General features: G+C 42.9%; 2 protein-coding genes across 4 annotated transcripts in view; one reads left to right on the top strand and one right to left on the bottom strand.

The window, feature by feature from the left end:
- The window catches only part of wwox (WW domain containing oxidoreductase), a 1,021,417-nt gene extending 1,002,668 nt beyond the window's left edge, over window positions 1–18,749 (top strand). For both annotated transcript variants that reach the window (XM_038806252.1, XM_038806251.1), the window contains exon 9: window positions 18,380–18,749. In XM_038806252.1, the coding sequence (XP_038662180.1) occupies window positions 18,380–18,568 (189 nt within the window). In that variant the 3' untranslated portion in view covers window positions 18,569–18,749. The remainder of the gene's footprint in view (window positions 1–18,379) is intronic.
- Window positions 3,028–18,980, bottom strand: part of mafa (v-maf avian musculoaponeurotic fibrosarcoma oncogene homolog a (paralog a)) — a 393,941-nt gene continuing 377,988 nt past the window's right edge. The window contains exon 3 of one of the 2 annotated variants that reach the window (XM_038806253.1): window positions 3,028–3,340. In XM_038806253.1, coding sequence (XP_038662181.1) covers window positions 3,268–3,340 — 73 coding nt within the window. In that variant the 3' untranslated portion in view covers window positions 3,028–3,267. The remainder of the gene's footprint in view (window positions 3,341–18,980) is intronic. The other variant, XR_005461737.1, reaches the window with a different exon arrangement.

Raw genomic sequence — 18,980 nt, 5'->3', positions numbered from 1 at the left:
AACATGAGCGAGTGTGCAATGGCTGTGTTGCAGAGGAGACTCTCTTATTCCAGTTGTGGATTGCTGCAAATGTGAATTTTAACACTGCACATTGCTGCTATACTTTCTTCCCTGGCCTCCAGGAAGTGTTTATCCTTAAAAATGGCCCCGCGTCCAGTTTCTGTTAAGATTTCCCTGTAAAATTATGGCCAGTCTCACTGAGTTCTTTGAGAAACATCTCAAAAGTGTGAAACTGTCCTCAAATGTGCGTTCAATTCAGCAGTGTGGAAGAACATGAGCAGCAAGCTGGTGCGACAAGCAGTTGCTGGCATAGATCTTGCATGCACAAAGACATTGCTAATATCAGCAAATATTGTCGGCCGGTGTCAACTGATGGGAATTGTTAGTGATCCGATCCTGTACACGAACATCATGTAGTGTCGTCAATAAATTGCCTTTTGTATGATCTACAATTTCACCTAATTTGGGGAAAATATTTAGTGACCTACAGAAATCCCCGTACAAAATCACGAGCCTGGTCAGGTGACGATTAAGCAATCGAACTATGCAGTAGAATAAACGCTGCCAGATATTTCTGTGTGGGCGCAGATCCTCGCCGCTGACTTTTTTGCTTCCCCCGTGTAGAGGTCTGGAATACCAGTGAAAATCAAACCAACTGGGAAAGGACAGAGCTCCACAAACATCGGGATTAGAATGACAAAAGAGCAGTATCACTGGCAAAACATGAAGCAAGTTTTAAAAATGTACGTTCTTGAAATGTTGATTGTTGGGGTGATTACATAGTTTGCGTTGGAATGGTTCATCCTAGAGCAGAGAAGGTTAAGGGAAGGTATCTCCTGGAGGTGCTGTAAATTAGAAGGATTTTGATAGGGTAATTAAGGAGAAACGTCTGCCGCTTGCACGAGAGTTGGCAATGGCTTCCTCCTGTGATGTATTTTTTGCTATTGGTAAATCAGTGTTTATCATCTACCTTTAATTGCATTGAGGGCATTTAATAGTCAACTGCAGAATATGGGACTAGGATGGCATGTTGACCAGGCTAGGCAGGATTGGCAGATCCTCTCCCACCGAAGGGCATTAGTGAACCAGTTTTTCATGGGCATTGTTTTCCCATGGTACCAGCCACAAAAATAATAGATTAATTGAAAATTAATTCCAAATCTAGTTCTGCTGGAATGTGAGCCCATGACCTTTGGGTTACTAGTCAAGTACAGTAACCGCTGCACTGTTGTACTACCCATGTCAACCAGAAGAGGCTTTTATCCCACCGGTCTGAGATGGATATGAGCCCAGGATGGACCTAGAATGACAGAGCCTAACATGGGACTCCAACCCAATCCATAACAACAAATTGGAATCCCCGAGGTGAATCGGTGATGCAAAACAATGTTGGCTAGCTTTTGGGTGGCCTTCCCTGACTAAACGATTGCCGCCAGGATAACATGTTGGCACAAAGGATTCAAACGTCTTCACATTGTGTCAAAGTCATACAGCATTTTGGTAATGGGACATGATCTGCCTTGACACAGGAAGATGCGTGGAGTGTAGCCCTATCAGGGGGCCAGGCACGTGCACATATCCTGGTATCTACCTAAAATGAACATCCAAGAAGCACTCGAAGAAAGGTTCCAGATATCGCTTTGTCAGAAAAATTGCATTCAAAGAAGGAAAGGGCTTTCTGCCTTTTCCATTCCTATTTACCCCAACAGGTTGCTGATTAACTGCCGCTTCCACAAAGAAAGAAATACTTACATTTATACTGTGCCTTTTATAAACACAGAGGGTTTGACTCTCCGCCTTCGGGATGCTCCGTTTTGCCGGCAGCCCCGGGGGTTTCCCGACGGCGTGGGGCTGCCCCACAACGGAAAACCCCATTGACCAGCCGACGAAACGGAGCATCCCGCCGGCACGCTGAACCATAAATCTGGTGCGGCGGGATGGAGAATCCAGCCTAGGATGTCCCAAAGCACAATACAGTCAATGAAGGCCTTTTGAATTGTGTTCACTATTGTAATGTAGGAAACCTGGCAGTCAATTTCTGCATTGTAAGCTCCCACAAACAATAAAGTGATAATTACCACATGACTTTTTTTTTGTGATGTTTATTGAGGGACAAATATTGATCAGGGCACTGGAGATATCTTCCCTGGTCTCCTTGGAAACAGAGACATGGGATCTTGTATGTCCACTTGAGAGGTTCTCCGTTTAACATCTCATCTGAAGGACTTCACTCCCTCGGCATGGACGGCACAGTGGTTAGCACCGCCGCCTCGCAGCGCCAGGGACCCGGGTTCGATTCCGGCTTGGGTAACTGCCTGTGTGGAGTTTGCACTTTCTCCCCGTGTCTGCGTGGGTTTCCAATGGGTGCTCCAGTTTCTGCCCACACTCCAAAGTTGTGCAGGTTAGGTGGATTGGCCACGATAAATTGCCTCTTAGTGGCCAAAGATATGCAGGTTAACTAGGGTTACGGGGATAGGGCGGGGGAGTTGGTCGAGGTAGAGTATTCTTTCAGAGGTTGGTGCAGACATGATGGGCTGAATGGCCTCCTTCTACACTGTAGAGGTTCTATGGTACTATACCATAAGTGTAGCCTAGATATTTGTGCTCTAGTCATGGGTGTTACCTTCTGACTCAGAAGCTGAACGTGCTGCTTGTTGAGTCACAGCAGACACAGTGTCTGCAGATATTGTATATCTATTTATTTATATGTAAAATCTTTTTATTTATTGCCAGTTCCTAATTGCCCTTGAGAAGGTGGTGATGAGCCACCTTCCTGAACTGCTTCAGTTCATGTGGAATAGGTACACCCACTGTGCTGAAGGAACATAGTTGTAAACATGGATACGAAAGCATGTCAGACTAGGGCTGTGCTGCTCGGCACCTTACCTGACTTTGAAGTGCATGAAGCTGTTCCCCCTGAATGTGAGGCAGAGAAAGGGGTCTGCTTGCTATCGTTGCCACGTTTAACACAAACCAAATAATCCTTTTTCTGATTAAAAAATAAAATGAACGACTGGACCAGGCAGGTCTTGTGGGTCACCAGATTTATTTATTAAATTCAAAATCTTTTCAGCACAGATAAAAATTAATCACCCCATCTATTGCGAATGTAATGTCTTTTTTTTGTCATTTTCAGTGTTTCAATTTCCAAAAAGTTAACATTCCTATAAAAGTTCCCATTCAATCCATCGATTCCTTATTTCACTCCGTGACATTTTCTGTACCATAATGAGCTTCTCCGCATCCTCCCAAGTGTGATCCTTTGTTTTATATCTTTCCCGATATCTGTATCTCTTCCTTTTTTAAATACAGACCATAGACATTATCCTGCGAGGACAAACTGCAATGGAAAAATGACAGCAAAATGGTTGTACAGTAACAAAATGTTTTGTTCTTCTTTTATCCCCCCCCCACCCCCATTTCCAGTGTGATTCTGTTATTAACAAACATCCTTTTTAATAATTTATTTTTCCCTTTTTTTGTTAAATTTTTTTTCTGAACTACATGCCGTATGAGGATTGCGATTATAAAAGTACCTGAAATCTGCTATTAGATCAGCATGCATAGCTCTTTCTATTTACATTCTATTTACATATGCGGAAGTGGCAAAGATCTACATGTTATTTACATCCTACTTGGGAGAGGAAAAAGGCAGCTTTAATTATGAGTCTAAAATTCATTGTACAGTAGTAGAATATTTATCACATGCATATAAAGTTAATATTTGCATGATTTGTTTTAAATCTTCTGACATACCTCTTTTAAATTTTCTATGCTAAGATCTAGCATAATGAGTAGGCAACATTTTCTTGAATTTTGTTTTCTCTCGCTCGCTCTACCTTATTTAATGACTATTTGCATCAAGTACAGTATTTTCTTTCGTTTCTTTAAATGGTCACTCAGACAGAGGGCAGTAATACCGTGTCTTGTGCACCTTTCTTTCCCTTGCTAAAGTGGCTGGACAGACTATGGGTTTCCCTACAAGATTTGGCAGCAAGAATGCTGGTGAATAAAATGCACTACACTAATCTGCTAGTGCTTCACAAGTAACCATCAGCCAATGGAACACTAACTACAGGGTTACCTTTCCTTATAAAGGTAGTGGCTAAGCTATCGTCATTAATTATGGAAATAGTATAAATGACATTCTATGTACCTATGAAATATTAATGAAGCTTGTGTTTCGGAACCTGAAAACCATTGTTTACAGTGTTCCTTCTAAACTAGTTTTTTTTTGTGTTTTTCTCTCTCTCTATCAAAGACCCAACAACATAAGAAAGTACCTGTTTTTTTTTGTCTCCCTTTTGTTAAAACAAGGACGGCGTTGACCTAAAACTACCCAGTCTCGAGTTGCCTTACTTTATATATTACCTACTTTATTGCAAAATGCATTCCATTTTTGTGATAAATTTTAGCATTCGTTGCATTCCTGAAACGCTGAGTAAACACCAAACCCTTTTTTTCCGTGAAATGCCCAGCCATTATCCTCTTAGTTTACACCCTATGTGGGGGTCACTGTCATTAAGGTGTTGTTCCCTGGGCCTGACCCTGTCAGAATTTGAACCAAATGGCTGCGCTTCCAACTTTTAAAAGAAGCAACATTTAATCAGTGTGATTAAGTTTTGATAACACTCCTTCTCCCCTTTCCGCTTAAAAAAAATAACGATCTGACACCTTTTGGTTTTGCATATTTGAAATATCAACAGCATTTTTAAAAAATGTCAATTATATTGCTTTGGTGACAATAGGCACAACATCTTTGCCAGAACATATTCTTAGGGAGCTTAGAGACGACATTTCACCACTAGAATGCCAGAAGTAGATGAAGAATCAATTTGCCATTGTTTCAATATAGGACAGCCTTGGTATCTATCCCCTTGGGTCAATATATTGGAACATGCAAAAACCTATTATATCATTTCCCTTCCTGCATCAGCTTCTTGCCCACAATACGGACCATAAACTATAATAATAGTAAATACAAGAAGATCAATAGAAAATGAGTTTAAGGAACAATAACACAGTGACTTAACTGAGGGAGTTTTACAATACTATTGATGTATTCTAATTATTATTAATGCAGTCGATATCTGGTTGTACAATTCCTGTTGCGGTAGGATGCCCAGGATCCTGAAGCATTCTCCCCACGAACTGGAATTTATTGTTAACTGTACGGGGCATAGATCGCAAAATAAACAAAATTATCATCAACTGAATTTGAAGGCAGGTTGCTGCTTCCCTCTTTGAAAGGGGCCGAGAGAAGAGCGTCGTGATCACAACCTGAGCACATCCCATCGAGACACGGTGGAGGCATTCTCGACATCAGGGGTCACAATCTCTGCTGTCAAAACAAGCTGATTACAAATTATGTACAACAGCCTCTAAAGGAGAAAAAAAAAATCTATTAACCCATTACTGGCATTAAAGCCACAATGTATACAGGTTGGAACCAGATGGAACTAGCTGGTATTTCCATTTGTACAACTTGCTCTCTAATTGTCTAGTCAACACTTTCATACTCATGTGGGATTCTGATGAAAGATTGCAAGAAATTAATCAATATTAGACTTTAATGGAGCCATCTTCAAAGCACACTGCCACGATGAGTAATATCTCTCTGTCGTATGAACACAGGGAATCAGGGGCAACATGCGGTTTCTTACCATTTACTGAACTCCCACAGTCACAACCTGGCTTTGAATGGCGTGCCATTTGTAATTTAAACCCAGTTGGTTAAGCAGTCAAGTTCCCGTCCCCTCCCTCTCCCTTTTCTCCACAGCCTCAGGCCGGGCATCTCCTATCAACTGTGCGACTCTGCTCAGGAAGAGATAGAATCAAAGGGAGAGACACCCCTAAATGTGGACTCAGCTCATTTTGAAGGTTGTTGGCTTCGGGCTGTGGAGGGGAGGGGAGGGGAGCGGTCAGGTGAAGCTCTGAGGTTCCTCCATTTAAAGGGAATAGGGAGGCATTGGGAGACCACAAAGACGATGAAGAAAAATTGTAAATGTAATAAATTGTAAATTGTAAAAATACACTTGAGACTGCTCAGCATCTGAGAAAGAAAACACAAGCTAACCTCAGGTAGATGTTATTCTTATGCTGGATTTTATCCTGTTAACGTGCCTTTTCCTGTTCACATCGTCTCAAATAATAGAGTTGTCGTAAATCTCAAAGGTATCTCAATTCCTAGATATTCCCTACTACTTTAAATGAGAACAATTTCCATGGTTACCTCCTAGGTCTTCTCTTAAATCAAACGCTGGCATGATGTTTTAGAACACCATTTATTAACACAATGGTGGATGATTCAAACATTTGACATGACCTGACTTTGGAAGTGGATTATAGTTTCTTTTAGTGATTGGGAAGCTCTGCAGGAAATACTACCCCAAGCCAGATTCTAGTCCTTTGAAAGCAGTGGAATTTGGCTGCCACATACAACAACTGGCCTGGTATTCATTGGGCTCAAGTGAATTGAAACTCTTTCAAAAGTGTCCAAAACATGTTCTACTGTGATGACTGCATTTTCCACCAGGGAGAGCTTGCGAGAGCTCGCTATATGAGAGATACTCAAGGCATAAAAAAGCCAGTGAGATGTTTTGATCTGAAAACCGTGTCTGAAAGGGCGATGGAAGCAGATCAAGTAGTAACTATCAAAAGGGGAATTGGACAAATCCCTGAAAGAGAAACATATGCAGGGCTGTGAAAAAAGAGGGGTGCAGTTGGGCTATACGACAGCGTATTCAACGCTGACACAGTCATGATGGGATGAATTACCTCCCTCTTTGCTGTATGATTCCATGGCATTCCCCACCACAGTGATTTAGAAGTGTGGGTGTGTATCGTTTGCTTCTACAGTGTGGTGGAGCTATACAGGCTAATTTACTTGCAGGACGCAGGTTAACTCATGCAGGGTTACATAGAGGGGAAAGATCTGACCGACTGAGGAAGCTGGCTGTTGAGGGCAACTGCGAATTATTATCCGCTCCCGTCTTCTAGCTTGCTGGAGGTTCCAATAGCCTGGAAAGCCTGTGTTTGGCCTTCATTGAGCCCCATTTATCGGCAGACGCCATCCGATGATGAGGAGGATGTTAAGATCAATATTTATCCCACAGTGTCAAGCAATTTAATCTCTCACACTTTTATATCAAAATTAAAGGTGTACAAAGAGGCCTGACATATCCTCGAGCATCAATTGGGGTGCTGAGAATGATTTTTAACACCGTCGATTTCCCCCCACTTCCCAAAGGGCTTCCTTTACCATATTCAAAATGAATGCTCTCTACTATAAGAAGGGCCATGTGTTGAAGGTTCTGCTATAACTGCTTGGAATGGGACTGCCTGCCACATATATCCAAGCCAGGTTTCAAGCAGAATTTCTGTCAGCTCGAACGCTCTGAAGCAGGAGTTAATAGAACTGTGGCTTTGGCTGGCCAGAAATGGTGAATTTTTCTTTTAGAGGGAGCCTGTGCCTGACAATGAAATAATAATGTACCCGTTAGTTTACAATATAAAAATAAAGTACCACATAAATTCATGTGTGTGTGTGTGTGTGTATATATATATATATAAAATATTAAACATATACGTATTAGAAAGCAACATATAGCTAGATGTATGTGTGTGGCAATCTAGGTGTTTTGAAGAGTATCAAATTGTCAGATGTTAACCCCTTATTTTGGCAAGTTGCAGAAAGTGGACACATTCTCAAAGGAGGGAGAGTCAGTGCCGACCACTTTTGTGAATTTCCTCGCAGCCAGTCGCAAAGTAGTGCAGTTGCAATACTATCTTAACATTTTCAGCTGGAGAAGAATACATTAGAATGGGTGTGGGGGAGAGGGGAGGGAGCTTAAACAAAGACTTTAAAATAAACAGCAACCTTTCAAATGTCAGGAAAGCTGTTAACGAATAATATTTTAAGAAGAATTGGGAAATGGATATAAAAGGTACAGGAGCAAGTTAAAGTAATTAAATCTGCTCCGTCTGATAAGACAGCGAAGCCCCTTTAATTAAAGACTGTAATAATTTTTGCCGTACCACACGAAGGAGACCGGGTCCAATTAGTCACCCACTCAGCTATCAGTCCAAGGTTTGGCACAGTGAAGCAAAAGAGTCTGAAGAATTTATAAAAGCAGAGGAAACCCCAGGTCACCGTTGGATTTCATAAGAAATATTAGGTTATTAATTTCATGAAAGATAATGGGAATCAATACAGACCATTTCTCTTTATGAAATATAACCTTCTTGTGACCCAGGCATATCAATGGAAATCACCTTATTATTTTAGTGCTCCACGCAGATGGAATTTATGCAAAGGGATGGAGAACTAAAAATGTGATGACCCCAGATTTTAAAAAGAGTGTCCTTAAAGGAACAGAGAGCATGAGGTAAAATCTCTCTGACCGTTCCGATTCCCTGCTTCAGTAACTTGCCCAGTTTTGATTCCAAAGCGTAAACTTGGCCAGATTCCAGGAAGGTTGCTCACAATTGACCAACACCATTAAAGGACAAGTCTTTTAGGATTTCAGCAGTTCACACGAGCAGCTTGTACGCAAAAGATTTTTGGTCTCAACATAAACTTAAACATCGAGCCGTGCCCAGTGTGTATATTTTTTGGGTCATCTGTGCATGCTTGATGCAAACACGATTAAAAATCAAGCCCACCACTTCGTTTGGAATTTTCGGAAAGATAAAAAAGAACTAAATGGTAGCTGGCAGGAACAGAGCTGAAAAATGCAGTGAGATTGGCAAGATTGTGATGAATCTTTCAGTACTGTGTTCCCTGGAGATAACATTTCTGTGGTGATATGGAACATTAAAAGTGTTTTTTGTAAATGTGTCTATTTGTGACAATTGCTATGAATACATTTGGCACAACAATAGTTCCTTCTCTTTCTCCGTCTGTCTCTCTCCCTCCCTCCATTGCATGGAGATGGCTGCAGAATCCGTACTTCCTTTCAAGAGGGAGCCGGATATATCCTCAAAAAGGAAATACGACTGATTGGGTGGCTCTCTCAAAGAGTCACCACAGGCATAATGGGCCAAATAGCCTGCTCCCATGCTGTGTGATTCTATGGTGCCAGTTTCTCGAGGTCATAGAATCACAGAATCATAGAATAGGTACAGCACAGAAGGGATGCCTTTTAACCTACCATGTCAATGCCACCGCTAGCTCTGACAAGAGCAACTCAGGGAGTCCCACTCCCCCTGTCCTTCCCTCATAGTCCGACAATTTCTTCTCTTCAGGTTCTTATCCAATTTCCTTTTGAAAGCCACAATTGAACTTGCCTCGAACACATGCTCAGGCAATTCCAGATCCTAATTGCACGTGAGGCAAAAGGGTTTTCCCTCGAGCCTCTGCTGGTTTGTACCAATCGGTCTCTTCTGGTTCTCAGCCCTTCCACCAATGAGAATGTTTCTCCCTGAACAACTCTGATCTTGGACACCTCTATCCAATCACCTCTCAATCTTCTCTAAAGAGGGCAACACCATGTTCTCCAATCTATCCAAGTAACTGAAGCAGATCATTTCCTCACCCTCTCTAAAGACTTCACATCCTTCCTAAAGTGCAGTGCCGCGCCGTTCCTGGTTGACTTTCTAAGGATGGCTGCACTCAGGTTGGTGTGAGGCAATAAAGGAGTTCCCGACTGGGAAATAAGTGTCTTCTGACAGTCCATCAACCCCTCTAATCCCGGCCCCTGCGTTCCCATCCCCAAAATACCCTGACATTGCCTGTTTTGTCCAACTGAAGGAACAAATCCTATCAATCAGTCAAACGATGGCAGTGAATGGTGACTATGGATGCACTGGTAGAAGGAGGTTTCTTGAAGCTTGCTGCTTCCCCTCATAATCTGACTGGGAAGGGAGAAAAAGGAATCTTGGACAAATTAATGGATCTGCCCCACATCTCCATTTAGCTGCTACGGAAACGGTACACAACCTTTGGAGATTTGTTCCTCACTGCAGTTCAATTCTAATCACCCCTCCGATTGTGGGGTTAGAGTTTCATGGGTGCCATGCACCGTGTCCACCCACCCCCCCACCCAGCATGTCACCCAAAGACCCATTGTTTAGGCTCAGGTCAAGCCTGGTCCTGACTGAACTTGGCCGTCCACTCTATACTGGGACCAATCCCAGTTACTTTCATCGCCTTGTCTCGGATCAGTTAACTCAGCACAGACTGTCAATAAAACATGCCCCCCAACCCCTGCTTTGAGTGGCTCAGCTGCTCTCCAGGTACGTTCACGGAGTCGATTTCAAGCGACATTATCATCCAACAGAGGTTTGTGTGGTAACTCTTAACGTATAGACCATGCTCAGTGTGCCAGGTTTTATTCACGAGGTGGGGGGGGGGGGGAAGATTCTAAAAGGACTTTCGAACACAAATTCCAAACTGCACAGATATAACCTCAGTGAACAATATGCTACAGATTTAACTGAGTTTTTGTTTTAAACGTAATGTCATTTTCTGATCATTTGAGTTTACCCGGTGTTAAACTCCCCTAAATGGTGACAGAACCCCTTTAATAAAAATGAGCTGTAAGGCTCGAATGTGTGTAGACCAAAAGCAAACACTGATTCAAAACTGCCTTCAAATAATAATTAACGTGCTCCAAGGTTTTGAACATTCGCTAATGATGTATAAAATGGCACTCAGCCGATAATGAGAATATGATTATAAATTTAATTTTGCTCCACCTCCTCTCATATTCCAACGACTAATTATTTTGCCAGTGAGATGGTATGGGCCATGCTAGTACAGACATGCAAAGTTGCTTGCTTTCTGGCTTGCGAGCTGAAGAGCGGTGGTGGAAAACAGCCTGGCTTGATCATCTTGCGATGCCAACTTCCACATTTGCACTGCAGATGGTATCTAATGGATGCCAATTGTTCTAGAAATAGCCTAGAAATTTGGAAGCTGGCACTGGGGGGCTTTTACATTTTCCTCTGATTTTTTTTTGTAAGCCATGGGGCAGGTTTTAAAGGAACAGCCTGCTTTAATCCTACATTTTGTGTTGAACTAATATTTTGCTTGGTATGTTTTAAAGAGACACTAATGCCTCCAGGGAAATTTTCTGACGCATCCTCGAAACAAACTTCAGGGCCAATGTTCTTCAAAAGGCCTGTTACCGTAAGGCTTACTGAATGGGACATTATATATTGCTCTTATTTAATTCAGTGTGCTTTAAGTACTGTTAACTTGGTTGTTGAAATGAAGACCAGAAATGAATAAGTTGACCAGATTCATGCACTTTTGGGGCCCCTTTCTTCCTCCACTCCCCCCCCCCCCCCCCCCCCCCCCCCCAAACTTCTAATTTCTTGTCTGTGGTTAGTTTGCTGATCTTAGCCAGGGTAATAGAAGGACATTATTAACAGCGCCAGCACATCTGGGGTCTGGGTGGGAGTTTGGGGGGGAGGGGCTGCATTTGACCAGTGTTCCCAATTGCTGGTCACCATACAGTAGCTCTCTGTTGAAAAATGCTGGTTTACACTGTGATGTGCCCGTCACCATTGAAGAACAGCAACTGGTGCAAGTTAAGTGATATCATTTGCAACATAGATGGACCATAAATAAACCAGGATGACTTCGGGTGAGATGGGGATGGGGGAGAAAGTTAGATAAGATAGGAAACTTTCCAAATAGTCAAGGCCGCGGATTAGTTCACTGTGATCACACCGCTCTTTTAAATGTCTGAGGCTGGATTCTCCATCAGTGGTATGCCCTGTTTCGCTGGCAGGGCACTCACGCCTGCGGATTTCTCCTGGCGTGGAGGTGCCCACAATGGCAAACCCCACTGGCCAGGACGAAGGATTGCGCTGCCGGTGGGGGAGCACCACACGAGAAAACGGATGCAGCGGGACAGAGAACCCCCCCCCACTGATTTTTTGAAATTAATTCTTGGGATATGGGTGTCACTGGCTGGACCTGTATTTGTCACCCACCTGAATTAAGTGGCTTGCTGGGCCATTTCAGAGGGCATTTAAGAGTCAACTACATTGTTGTGGATCTGGGCCAGGGAAGGATGGCAGATTTACTTCCCGAAAGTGAACCAGATGGGCTTTTACGACAATCAGAAATGGTTCCATGGTCATCGCTAGACTTTGAATTCCAGACTTTTATTGAACTCAAATTTCACCATCATGCCCTGGTGGGATACGAACCCGGCTCCCCAGAGCATCACTGTGGGTCTCTGGAGTGCTAAATGCAGTGATAATACCGTTAGGCCATTGCCTCCCCTAGACCGAGTGAGCTCAAGAGCGGGAGAATGGCGAATGACCATTTAAAGAAATAGCTGTTTAAATCCATACTGTTCTACTGCTGTGGCTCCGAGCAGTAATCAGAGTCTGACAAACGACTTGTGAAAGAGAGTGATGAACCCTCATTGTGCAGACACTCTTTAGTTAATCCGAAACCAGATTTCGAGGTAATTTCACATACACTAAAAAGATTGATGGCGCGGCCTGCGTTGACAGCTTGCAAATGTTTGGGAGGATTGAAAATGGCATCGAGACTTGATTAAGGATGGTGCAGGGCTTCAAAGAAGTTTCTCTATTCAGTATATCTATCATTTTAATTTGCAAACTGCCTTTACAACAACTTACAGATGTTTGACCCCTGACAGAGTAGTTACGGCTGCAGTCAAATGGAAATCACTGTGGGGAAAACAAGCTTGTGTAGTGCAGTCAAGATAATATGTACCTGCTCCCGAGCATATTTCTCCTTCAAGCATAGAGTTCCAGCGAAGAGCCTAACTCCCAGTCCCACCTATTGAGATGTATAATGCCTGCAAGTCTGGTGTACTGATAGCATTTTCTCACAAATTAATTCAGTGTTCTGTGTCTGTCAGCATCCAGATGCATTTTGAACCATCTGCCTCAGTATTTCAGGGACTTATTTCTTTTAAACAAACAGGGGTTCTTCAAAATGTAACCAGCTGTAACAAGACAAATGCTCCTTTCCAGGCTATGATTTTTCTATTGGAAACATTTCTTTGTAACACAGAATTAAAGCGCCAGTGCTCTAATAGATATTTCAGTTCTGCAGAATGAATCCAATGGAAAATCCCTCTACAGTATGAAGCCCACGATAAATCCCTGGAAAATGTGGATCGTGGGTTCGGACCAGCGTGGAAACGCACCTGGATTTCACATCCAGTGGTCCATGAAGCAATGCAGTGTACGCATGGAATCAGGAAGGACTTCCGTATCCACCTGAGCAGCACGCAGCCCCTAGTTGGAGGGCGGGAGCTCTTATTAGATGAGACAAATATCTGGATTTGGTTCATGTATTTTTTTTCTTCCTGACTTGGAGCCATATCCTCTTCAAACGATCTAGAGAAGGCAACACAAAGCCTGGCCACGTTCCCTGTATTTCCGACTGAACTAACAAGTGTGTTCATGCACCATTTGCTCCTAGTCAAGCTGACAGAAGCATTCAAAAATTAGAATGAGGATGCGTTACAACCAATAGCCACTGGCTTCAGAGGAATATTACTTGGATTACAAGAGGTCTTCTGGCCCAGATTACTGTGTTTCAATGCAGAGCAACATTGTCTTGTTCATTGCTTTAGCCATTTAAAAAAAATAACATTATAGTTTCAATACACAAGCAAAGTGCTTCTAACAGACGAGGCAACTGCAGCACACCAGCAAAAACATTTCCTGGAAATTAACCTTGATGCCATTTACAGCAAGGATTTTCCGGAAGTCTTAGGCGATACCCAAACTGACCCACTGTGCTCCTTTTAAATGCAAGTTGTTCTCGGCTAACGTTTATGAACAAGGCTGAGGGTTAGGTTGGTAAAGCTTTTCCTTTTCGAATCTTCTTTTCGAATCAAAGAATGATTGCGCACAGATCGAGGCCCAAGAGACGAGTAACCCAGAGGCCCAAGCAAATGCTCTGGGGACGCGGGCTCAAACACCACCATGGTCGCTATTGGAACGTAAAATTAAATTCATTAATAAGTTGAGATCAACTATCATTAATTGGTACGAAAAGTCTGGTTCAATATTATCCTTCTGGGAAAGAAATCTGTCATCCTCACCTTGTTTGGCATAGATTATGGCTCCAGATCCTCAGCAATGTCCCCAGAAGTGGCCGAGCAAGCCACTTAGTTCAAGGGCAATTTGGGATGGGGAATAAATGTTGGCCTTGCAAATCCCATGAAAGATGAAAACAAATTGATCCATTGAGCTCATGCTGGCTCTCTGCAAGATCAATTTAGCTAATGCCACAAATCCCTTCAATGTATATTCTGCTGATTAATCTTATTTTTTGGAAAATTACAATAACATAACTGATGGGTTGTTATCAGTGATGTTATGATATCATGGCATCATTCTGCATGGCCCTCTATACAGAGACACTTGGGGCACTTTACTATGGCAGCAGCAACCCTTTTGAAGAGTGGCTATTCCTGATGTCCTCTTGCTAGAAAACATGGGCTAAGCAGTTCGGAAAGCGCATTTCCGCAATGCCGTGTGGCCGTTGAGGATCTGTTCTAGGGAAGTCGAGGCAAGATTGTCATTATAGTTGAATTATGCAGCAAAGAAGAAAACTATTTAGCTCATTTTGCCTGTGCCAGACATTGTTACATTTACTAATTCAGTAGGCAGCCTCTCTAAACATGTCATCATACACAATACATGATACCAGATGAATTCCATACACATTTAATACATGCCTTCAGTTAGGCAAGGCAAAACTATTACTTTTGTAAACACACTTGCTAGAGGTAAAAAGAAACAGTTTTGCAACATCTTTGCCATCATGTCTGGCTAGATTCTGGTATCGATTTCCACACTGAGTTGCACACCAGTAGATCTTTTCTGTAACAGAGGATGCCAACAAATTAGCATTGGTTTAGGCCCAAAGCCCTAACTCTAGTTGGACTGAACGCAAAAGGAGTTTCTGTCCTCCTTGCCTGAAGACATGGACACCTGATGGGATGTGGCTCCAAAATTGCCAATGGTACCACATCCATTCTTCATATATGAACCTAGATGGTGGGTGTCTGCAGGCCATATAATAGTAATGGGCATCATAACCAACCCGAAAATCTAACCCTCACACACACACACACACACACACACACTTTCTAGGAAGGTCACTGCATAGTAATGAGGAGTGGACATTTTGTCTGACTTCTAACCCACAACCCAAGTTTTTTGTTTCGCCGTGGAAGCGATTTTAGAAGACCATTTTAGGCTCAAAGCTAAAACAAAACGCCCTACCTGCTCAAGATGTAAGGATTTCCTTTTCTTTCCTTCCCTCTTTAGTCTCTCCCATGAGATTACGTGGCTGTGGGGCTGGCAAAGATTTCGGGGAAACCGACAGATGAAGTGTTTATTTATGATGCTCTGGTGTAGAACAGATTTGGTGGGCCAGCTGGTCTTGCCTTGCCCATCATTTCATACATTTATATTTGCACCTCAACTGGTAATTTAGTCTTATGGAATAATGTAAAGGATAGTATATGTGCTTCATTCATCCGTGAAGTAATTGCATCATCATCTGGAATAGCATCAGTGTAGAGGAACCCTATCGCTAGTCCATTCAAACTAAATGGATGGATTGACCCTGGAATTAAGTATATTTTTATGTTTCTATGCTGTACAAAATAGATCATTTTCATATCAGATCGTCACAACTATAAAGTAATTAAAATTGAGTAACTATAATTAAGGGAACACTTCATCAGAATGCAGTCTTTCTTTTTATGTTGAAACTGCTACAGTTGTGACTATCAAATTGTATAGTATAGAAATATTACAAATAATTTTAGCTCTATGGTATGTAAGATTGACTCAGTAGGATTATTAACCAAGAGATCACATGGACCTAGGGCCCAAGGAGGAATATTAGTCTCTTTTCCCCTACTATTTTCATAGAATGGATTTTTTTCTTCAGTTGGACGAGCAATTATTCACCCCCTCGGGCCTGCTTGTGTTGGGCTGACAGACCCTTAGCTGAAACCCAACTGGTACCACTTTGGCTTGAAGCACATTGGCTCCATTGAGTTTCCTGTGGCCGCAAATCGTGTGATTGGAGGTGAAACTTGCACAACAAATTCCTTTCTCAGTTTGCTAAACTTTGAGTGTGACTGGGGCCCAGGAGGAAGTACTGAGCAGAGCTTTCTGGTTGCAAGATTTTGGTGAAGCTTTGAAAGTGAAGAAAGCAAATTCACCAAGTTTGACTCGATAGATGATGTTCAAATTGTGATATTTGCATAGATAATAGTGGCTGGTCTCCTCCCAAAAAAACTTGTTACGCGGAACATGCTAGGGACATGGCAAGTGATCTCTATCTGTCTGCTGAAGGTACATTGTGTTTCAGTGCACGCCTCGTGCAAGAATAGTTTCTCTATTTGATGTTAATTTATAGACTCCAGTTGAAGAACGACAAGATAGATCAACATCCTGGTTCACCTGCTGTGTGCTCCCTCCCACACCATTCAAATACGCCACCCACTCAGCAATTCTGATTCCTCCATCTCTTCCCCAATGCGATCATGTAGCATTGCACTTCTAAATCTGTTCGCATGATCTGCAATACTGAGCCTGGGTCATGCCAAAGCTGACTGTGGTTGACTTAGAGAAATGTCACTAGGGGAACCATCATTGGATATATTCCCAATGCCCTGGGATTTGACCTCTTTTCTGGATTAGGGATCAGGTCCCAGTTGTAGCTTCGATGACAACTGAAAATAGCCTAGCAATAGGTTCCCTCTAAAACTGTTCAATGAATAGCGTTGCATTAAAAGGTTATTGACCCACATACTAACCTTTGAGGCCAGGCTCTGTGGTGCAATGTGACTCTGAGGGAGTTTCACAGATCTTGTGAGGTCTCAGTGCTTCCCACCAGGGACATATTTTCAAACATAGAACAGCCATGATCGTATTGAATGGAGGTGAAAGCTCAAAGGGTTGGATGGTCCAGTCCTGCCGTTATTTCTTATGTCCTTATAATTTTTTGCTGTTTTTATTTTGTTTGTTTGCATTTTGATCGCACTCTGCAGCTGCTGAAAGAGTCTTCCTTCCTGACTTGGGGGGGGGGGGGGGGGGGGGGGGGATGTTAAGAAGCATCTGTGAAGCTGGGGGGGGGGGGGAGGGGGGGGTGGACACTAATGTCCACTTTCTGAGCAGCGACACCGTCATCTCGCCAATGTTTTAAAGAACATTATCCAGAACGCTTAAAGCTTGAACCAGACATTGTCTTTTTTTAAATAATAATCCTGTTAAATATTCAATTTGGTGTTCGACCTTACGGACGTCTTAGCTGTTGAGGTTACTGAAACCTCAATAACTTTTCACCATTAGCTACGTAAATGCCAGAGGGCACATACTCTTTTGCTGCACTGACTGTTACTCGCCTGGCAGGAGCCATAGAGTGAAATTTGAGCGTGGAGTAGAACACTGCCATGATTTCTTTCTATTAGTTTAATTGGATGAAAAACTAGGCAGGCTTCATCATAGGCATGAGATCCTTCTCACATAATTCTACTCCCCCCCCCCCCTTGGCTTTGTTTAGGAAATACTTTACGCCCAAGTGTAAAAAGAGGGTTTTACTCCCCCACACAATCCCAAGCCCCACCCGAGAACACATTCAGGATCTGACCTTCTCCCTATCCAACCAAAAAAATGAACAGTGGTGCCTTCTGCCCATCTGGAACCGCCCACTTCTTAACAGGTTCCTGAAGGAGGCACAGAAAGAAATTGATCTGTGGATACCCCTCAGGAACAGCATTGCATCCGTTTTTTAAAGCTTCAATGTATATTTTCTCTACAAAAGCCTAGAAGAGGATTAAAAAGCCCATTGGTGTAGTTCACATGCAAGTTCCCATTCATTTCAGGAAGACAGCACCAAGTGAGTTACAGCACCCAGTGCCGACCATCTACTCAATTGAGCTTGCTGGGATGGCAAGGCTAACACGAGGTAGATAGATCCATAGCCCCGTGACTTACCCAGTGTCTTGTGCAATGGATTGGTGTGGGGAGGCTAGAAACCACTGCAGTAATGCTCAAGTCACTCAAGGGGTTCGTGTACCTTGGAGCTGGTAACGTTGGCAGGGAGCGTTGACAGACGTTTACACAATTAAATCAGCCTGATGAAAGCAGAATGGATAGGTTTGGCACATGTCACTATGCTTGCGCTTTGCAGGTTTGTGCTTAATTAGAGTGTACTAGCTGATTTCTCTTTTTTTTTGGCAGGGATTTTTAAAACATCAGTGCTGTCAGAATAAATTCGACATCAAAGTACCTGCCACATCATAACGATGGCGATATCGTGGTTTCTCACTGTTCGCCGTGTTTTAATCTTAATTGTTGTTATTGCCAACTGTGCTGGAAATTTATCTTTGCTTCTCATGTCTCGTTACAGCAACAGGGAGCTGCCACCACCGTGTACTGCAGCGTTGCCCCGGAGCTGGAGGGCCTGGGAGGGATGTACTTCAACAACTGCTGCCGGTGTCAGCCGTCGCAGAAAGCCCAGGATGAAGCATCGGCCTCTGCCTTGTGGGAGCTCAGCGAGAGGCTCATCCAAGAGCGAGCTGGCAGCCAATCCTCGTAGCCTGCAGCCCGGCTCCTGAAGACGAGACATGAGGAAACCCTGCACCAGGAAACTACCATCCTCACTTGTTTTCTCTTCTTCTGCATCGCTCTCTCTCTCTCTCTGTCACATTTCCTTGCCAATGTTATCAGCTTGTGAGCTTTGAGTGCATCTCAAATAAAGCTTAACCCTTTGAAGCCTCTGATGAATTCCGTGTTGCACTCACTGTTTGAGGAATAGTTCAGGTTTTGCTCACTAAGAGAGTACACCTTGCGAAACAGTCTCATTATCAGTGATCGCTAATGAATAATTATTTGTAATCCCTAGCATGGCAATAGAAACTAACATCCTCTCTGTACGATAAGTACATTCAAGCACTTATTAGTTACTCCTCAAAGAAAGAATGATCATGAAGGAGGAAATCTTTGACCAC

Source organism: Scyliorhinus canicula, chromosome 9 (genome assembly GCF_902713615.1).
Source record: "Scyliorhinus canicula chromosome 9, sScyCan1.1, whole genome shotgun sequence".
NCBI lineage: Eukaryota > Metazoa > Chordata > Chondrichthyes > Carcharhiniformes > Scyliorhinidae > Scyliorhinus > Scyliorhinus canicula.
The sequence above is the reverse complement of the archived record's forward strand: the minus strand, read 5'-3'. Positions and strand labels throughout refer to the sequence as shown.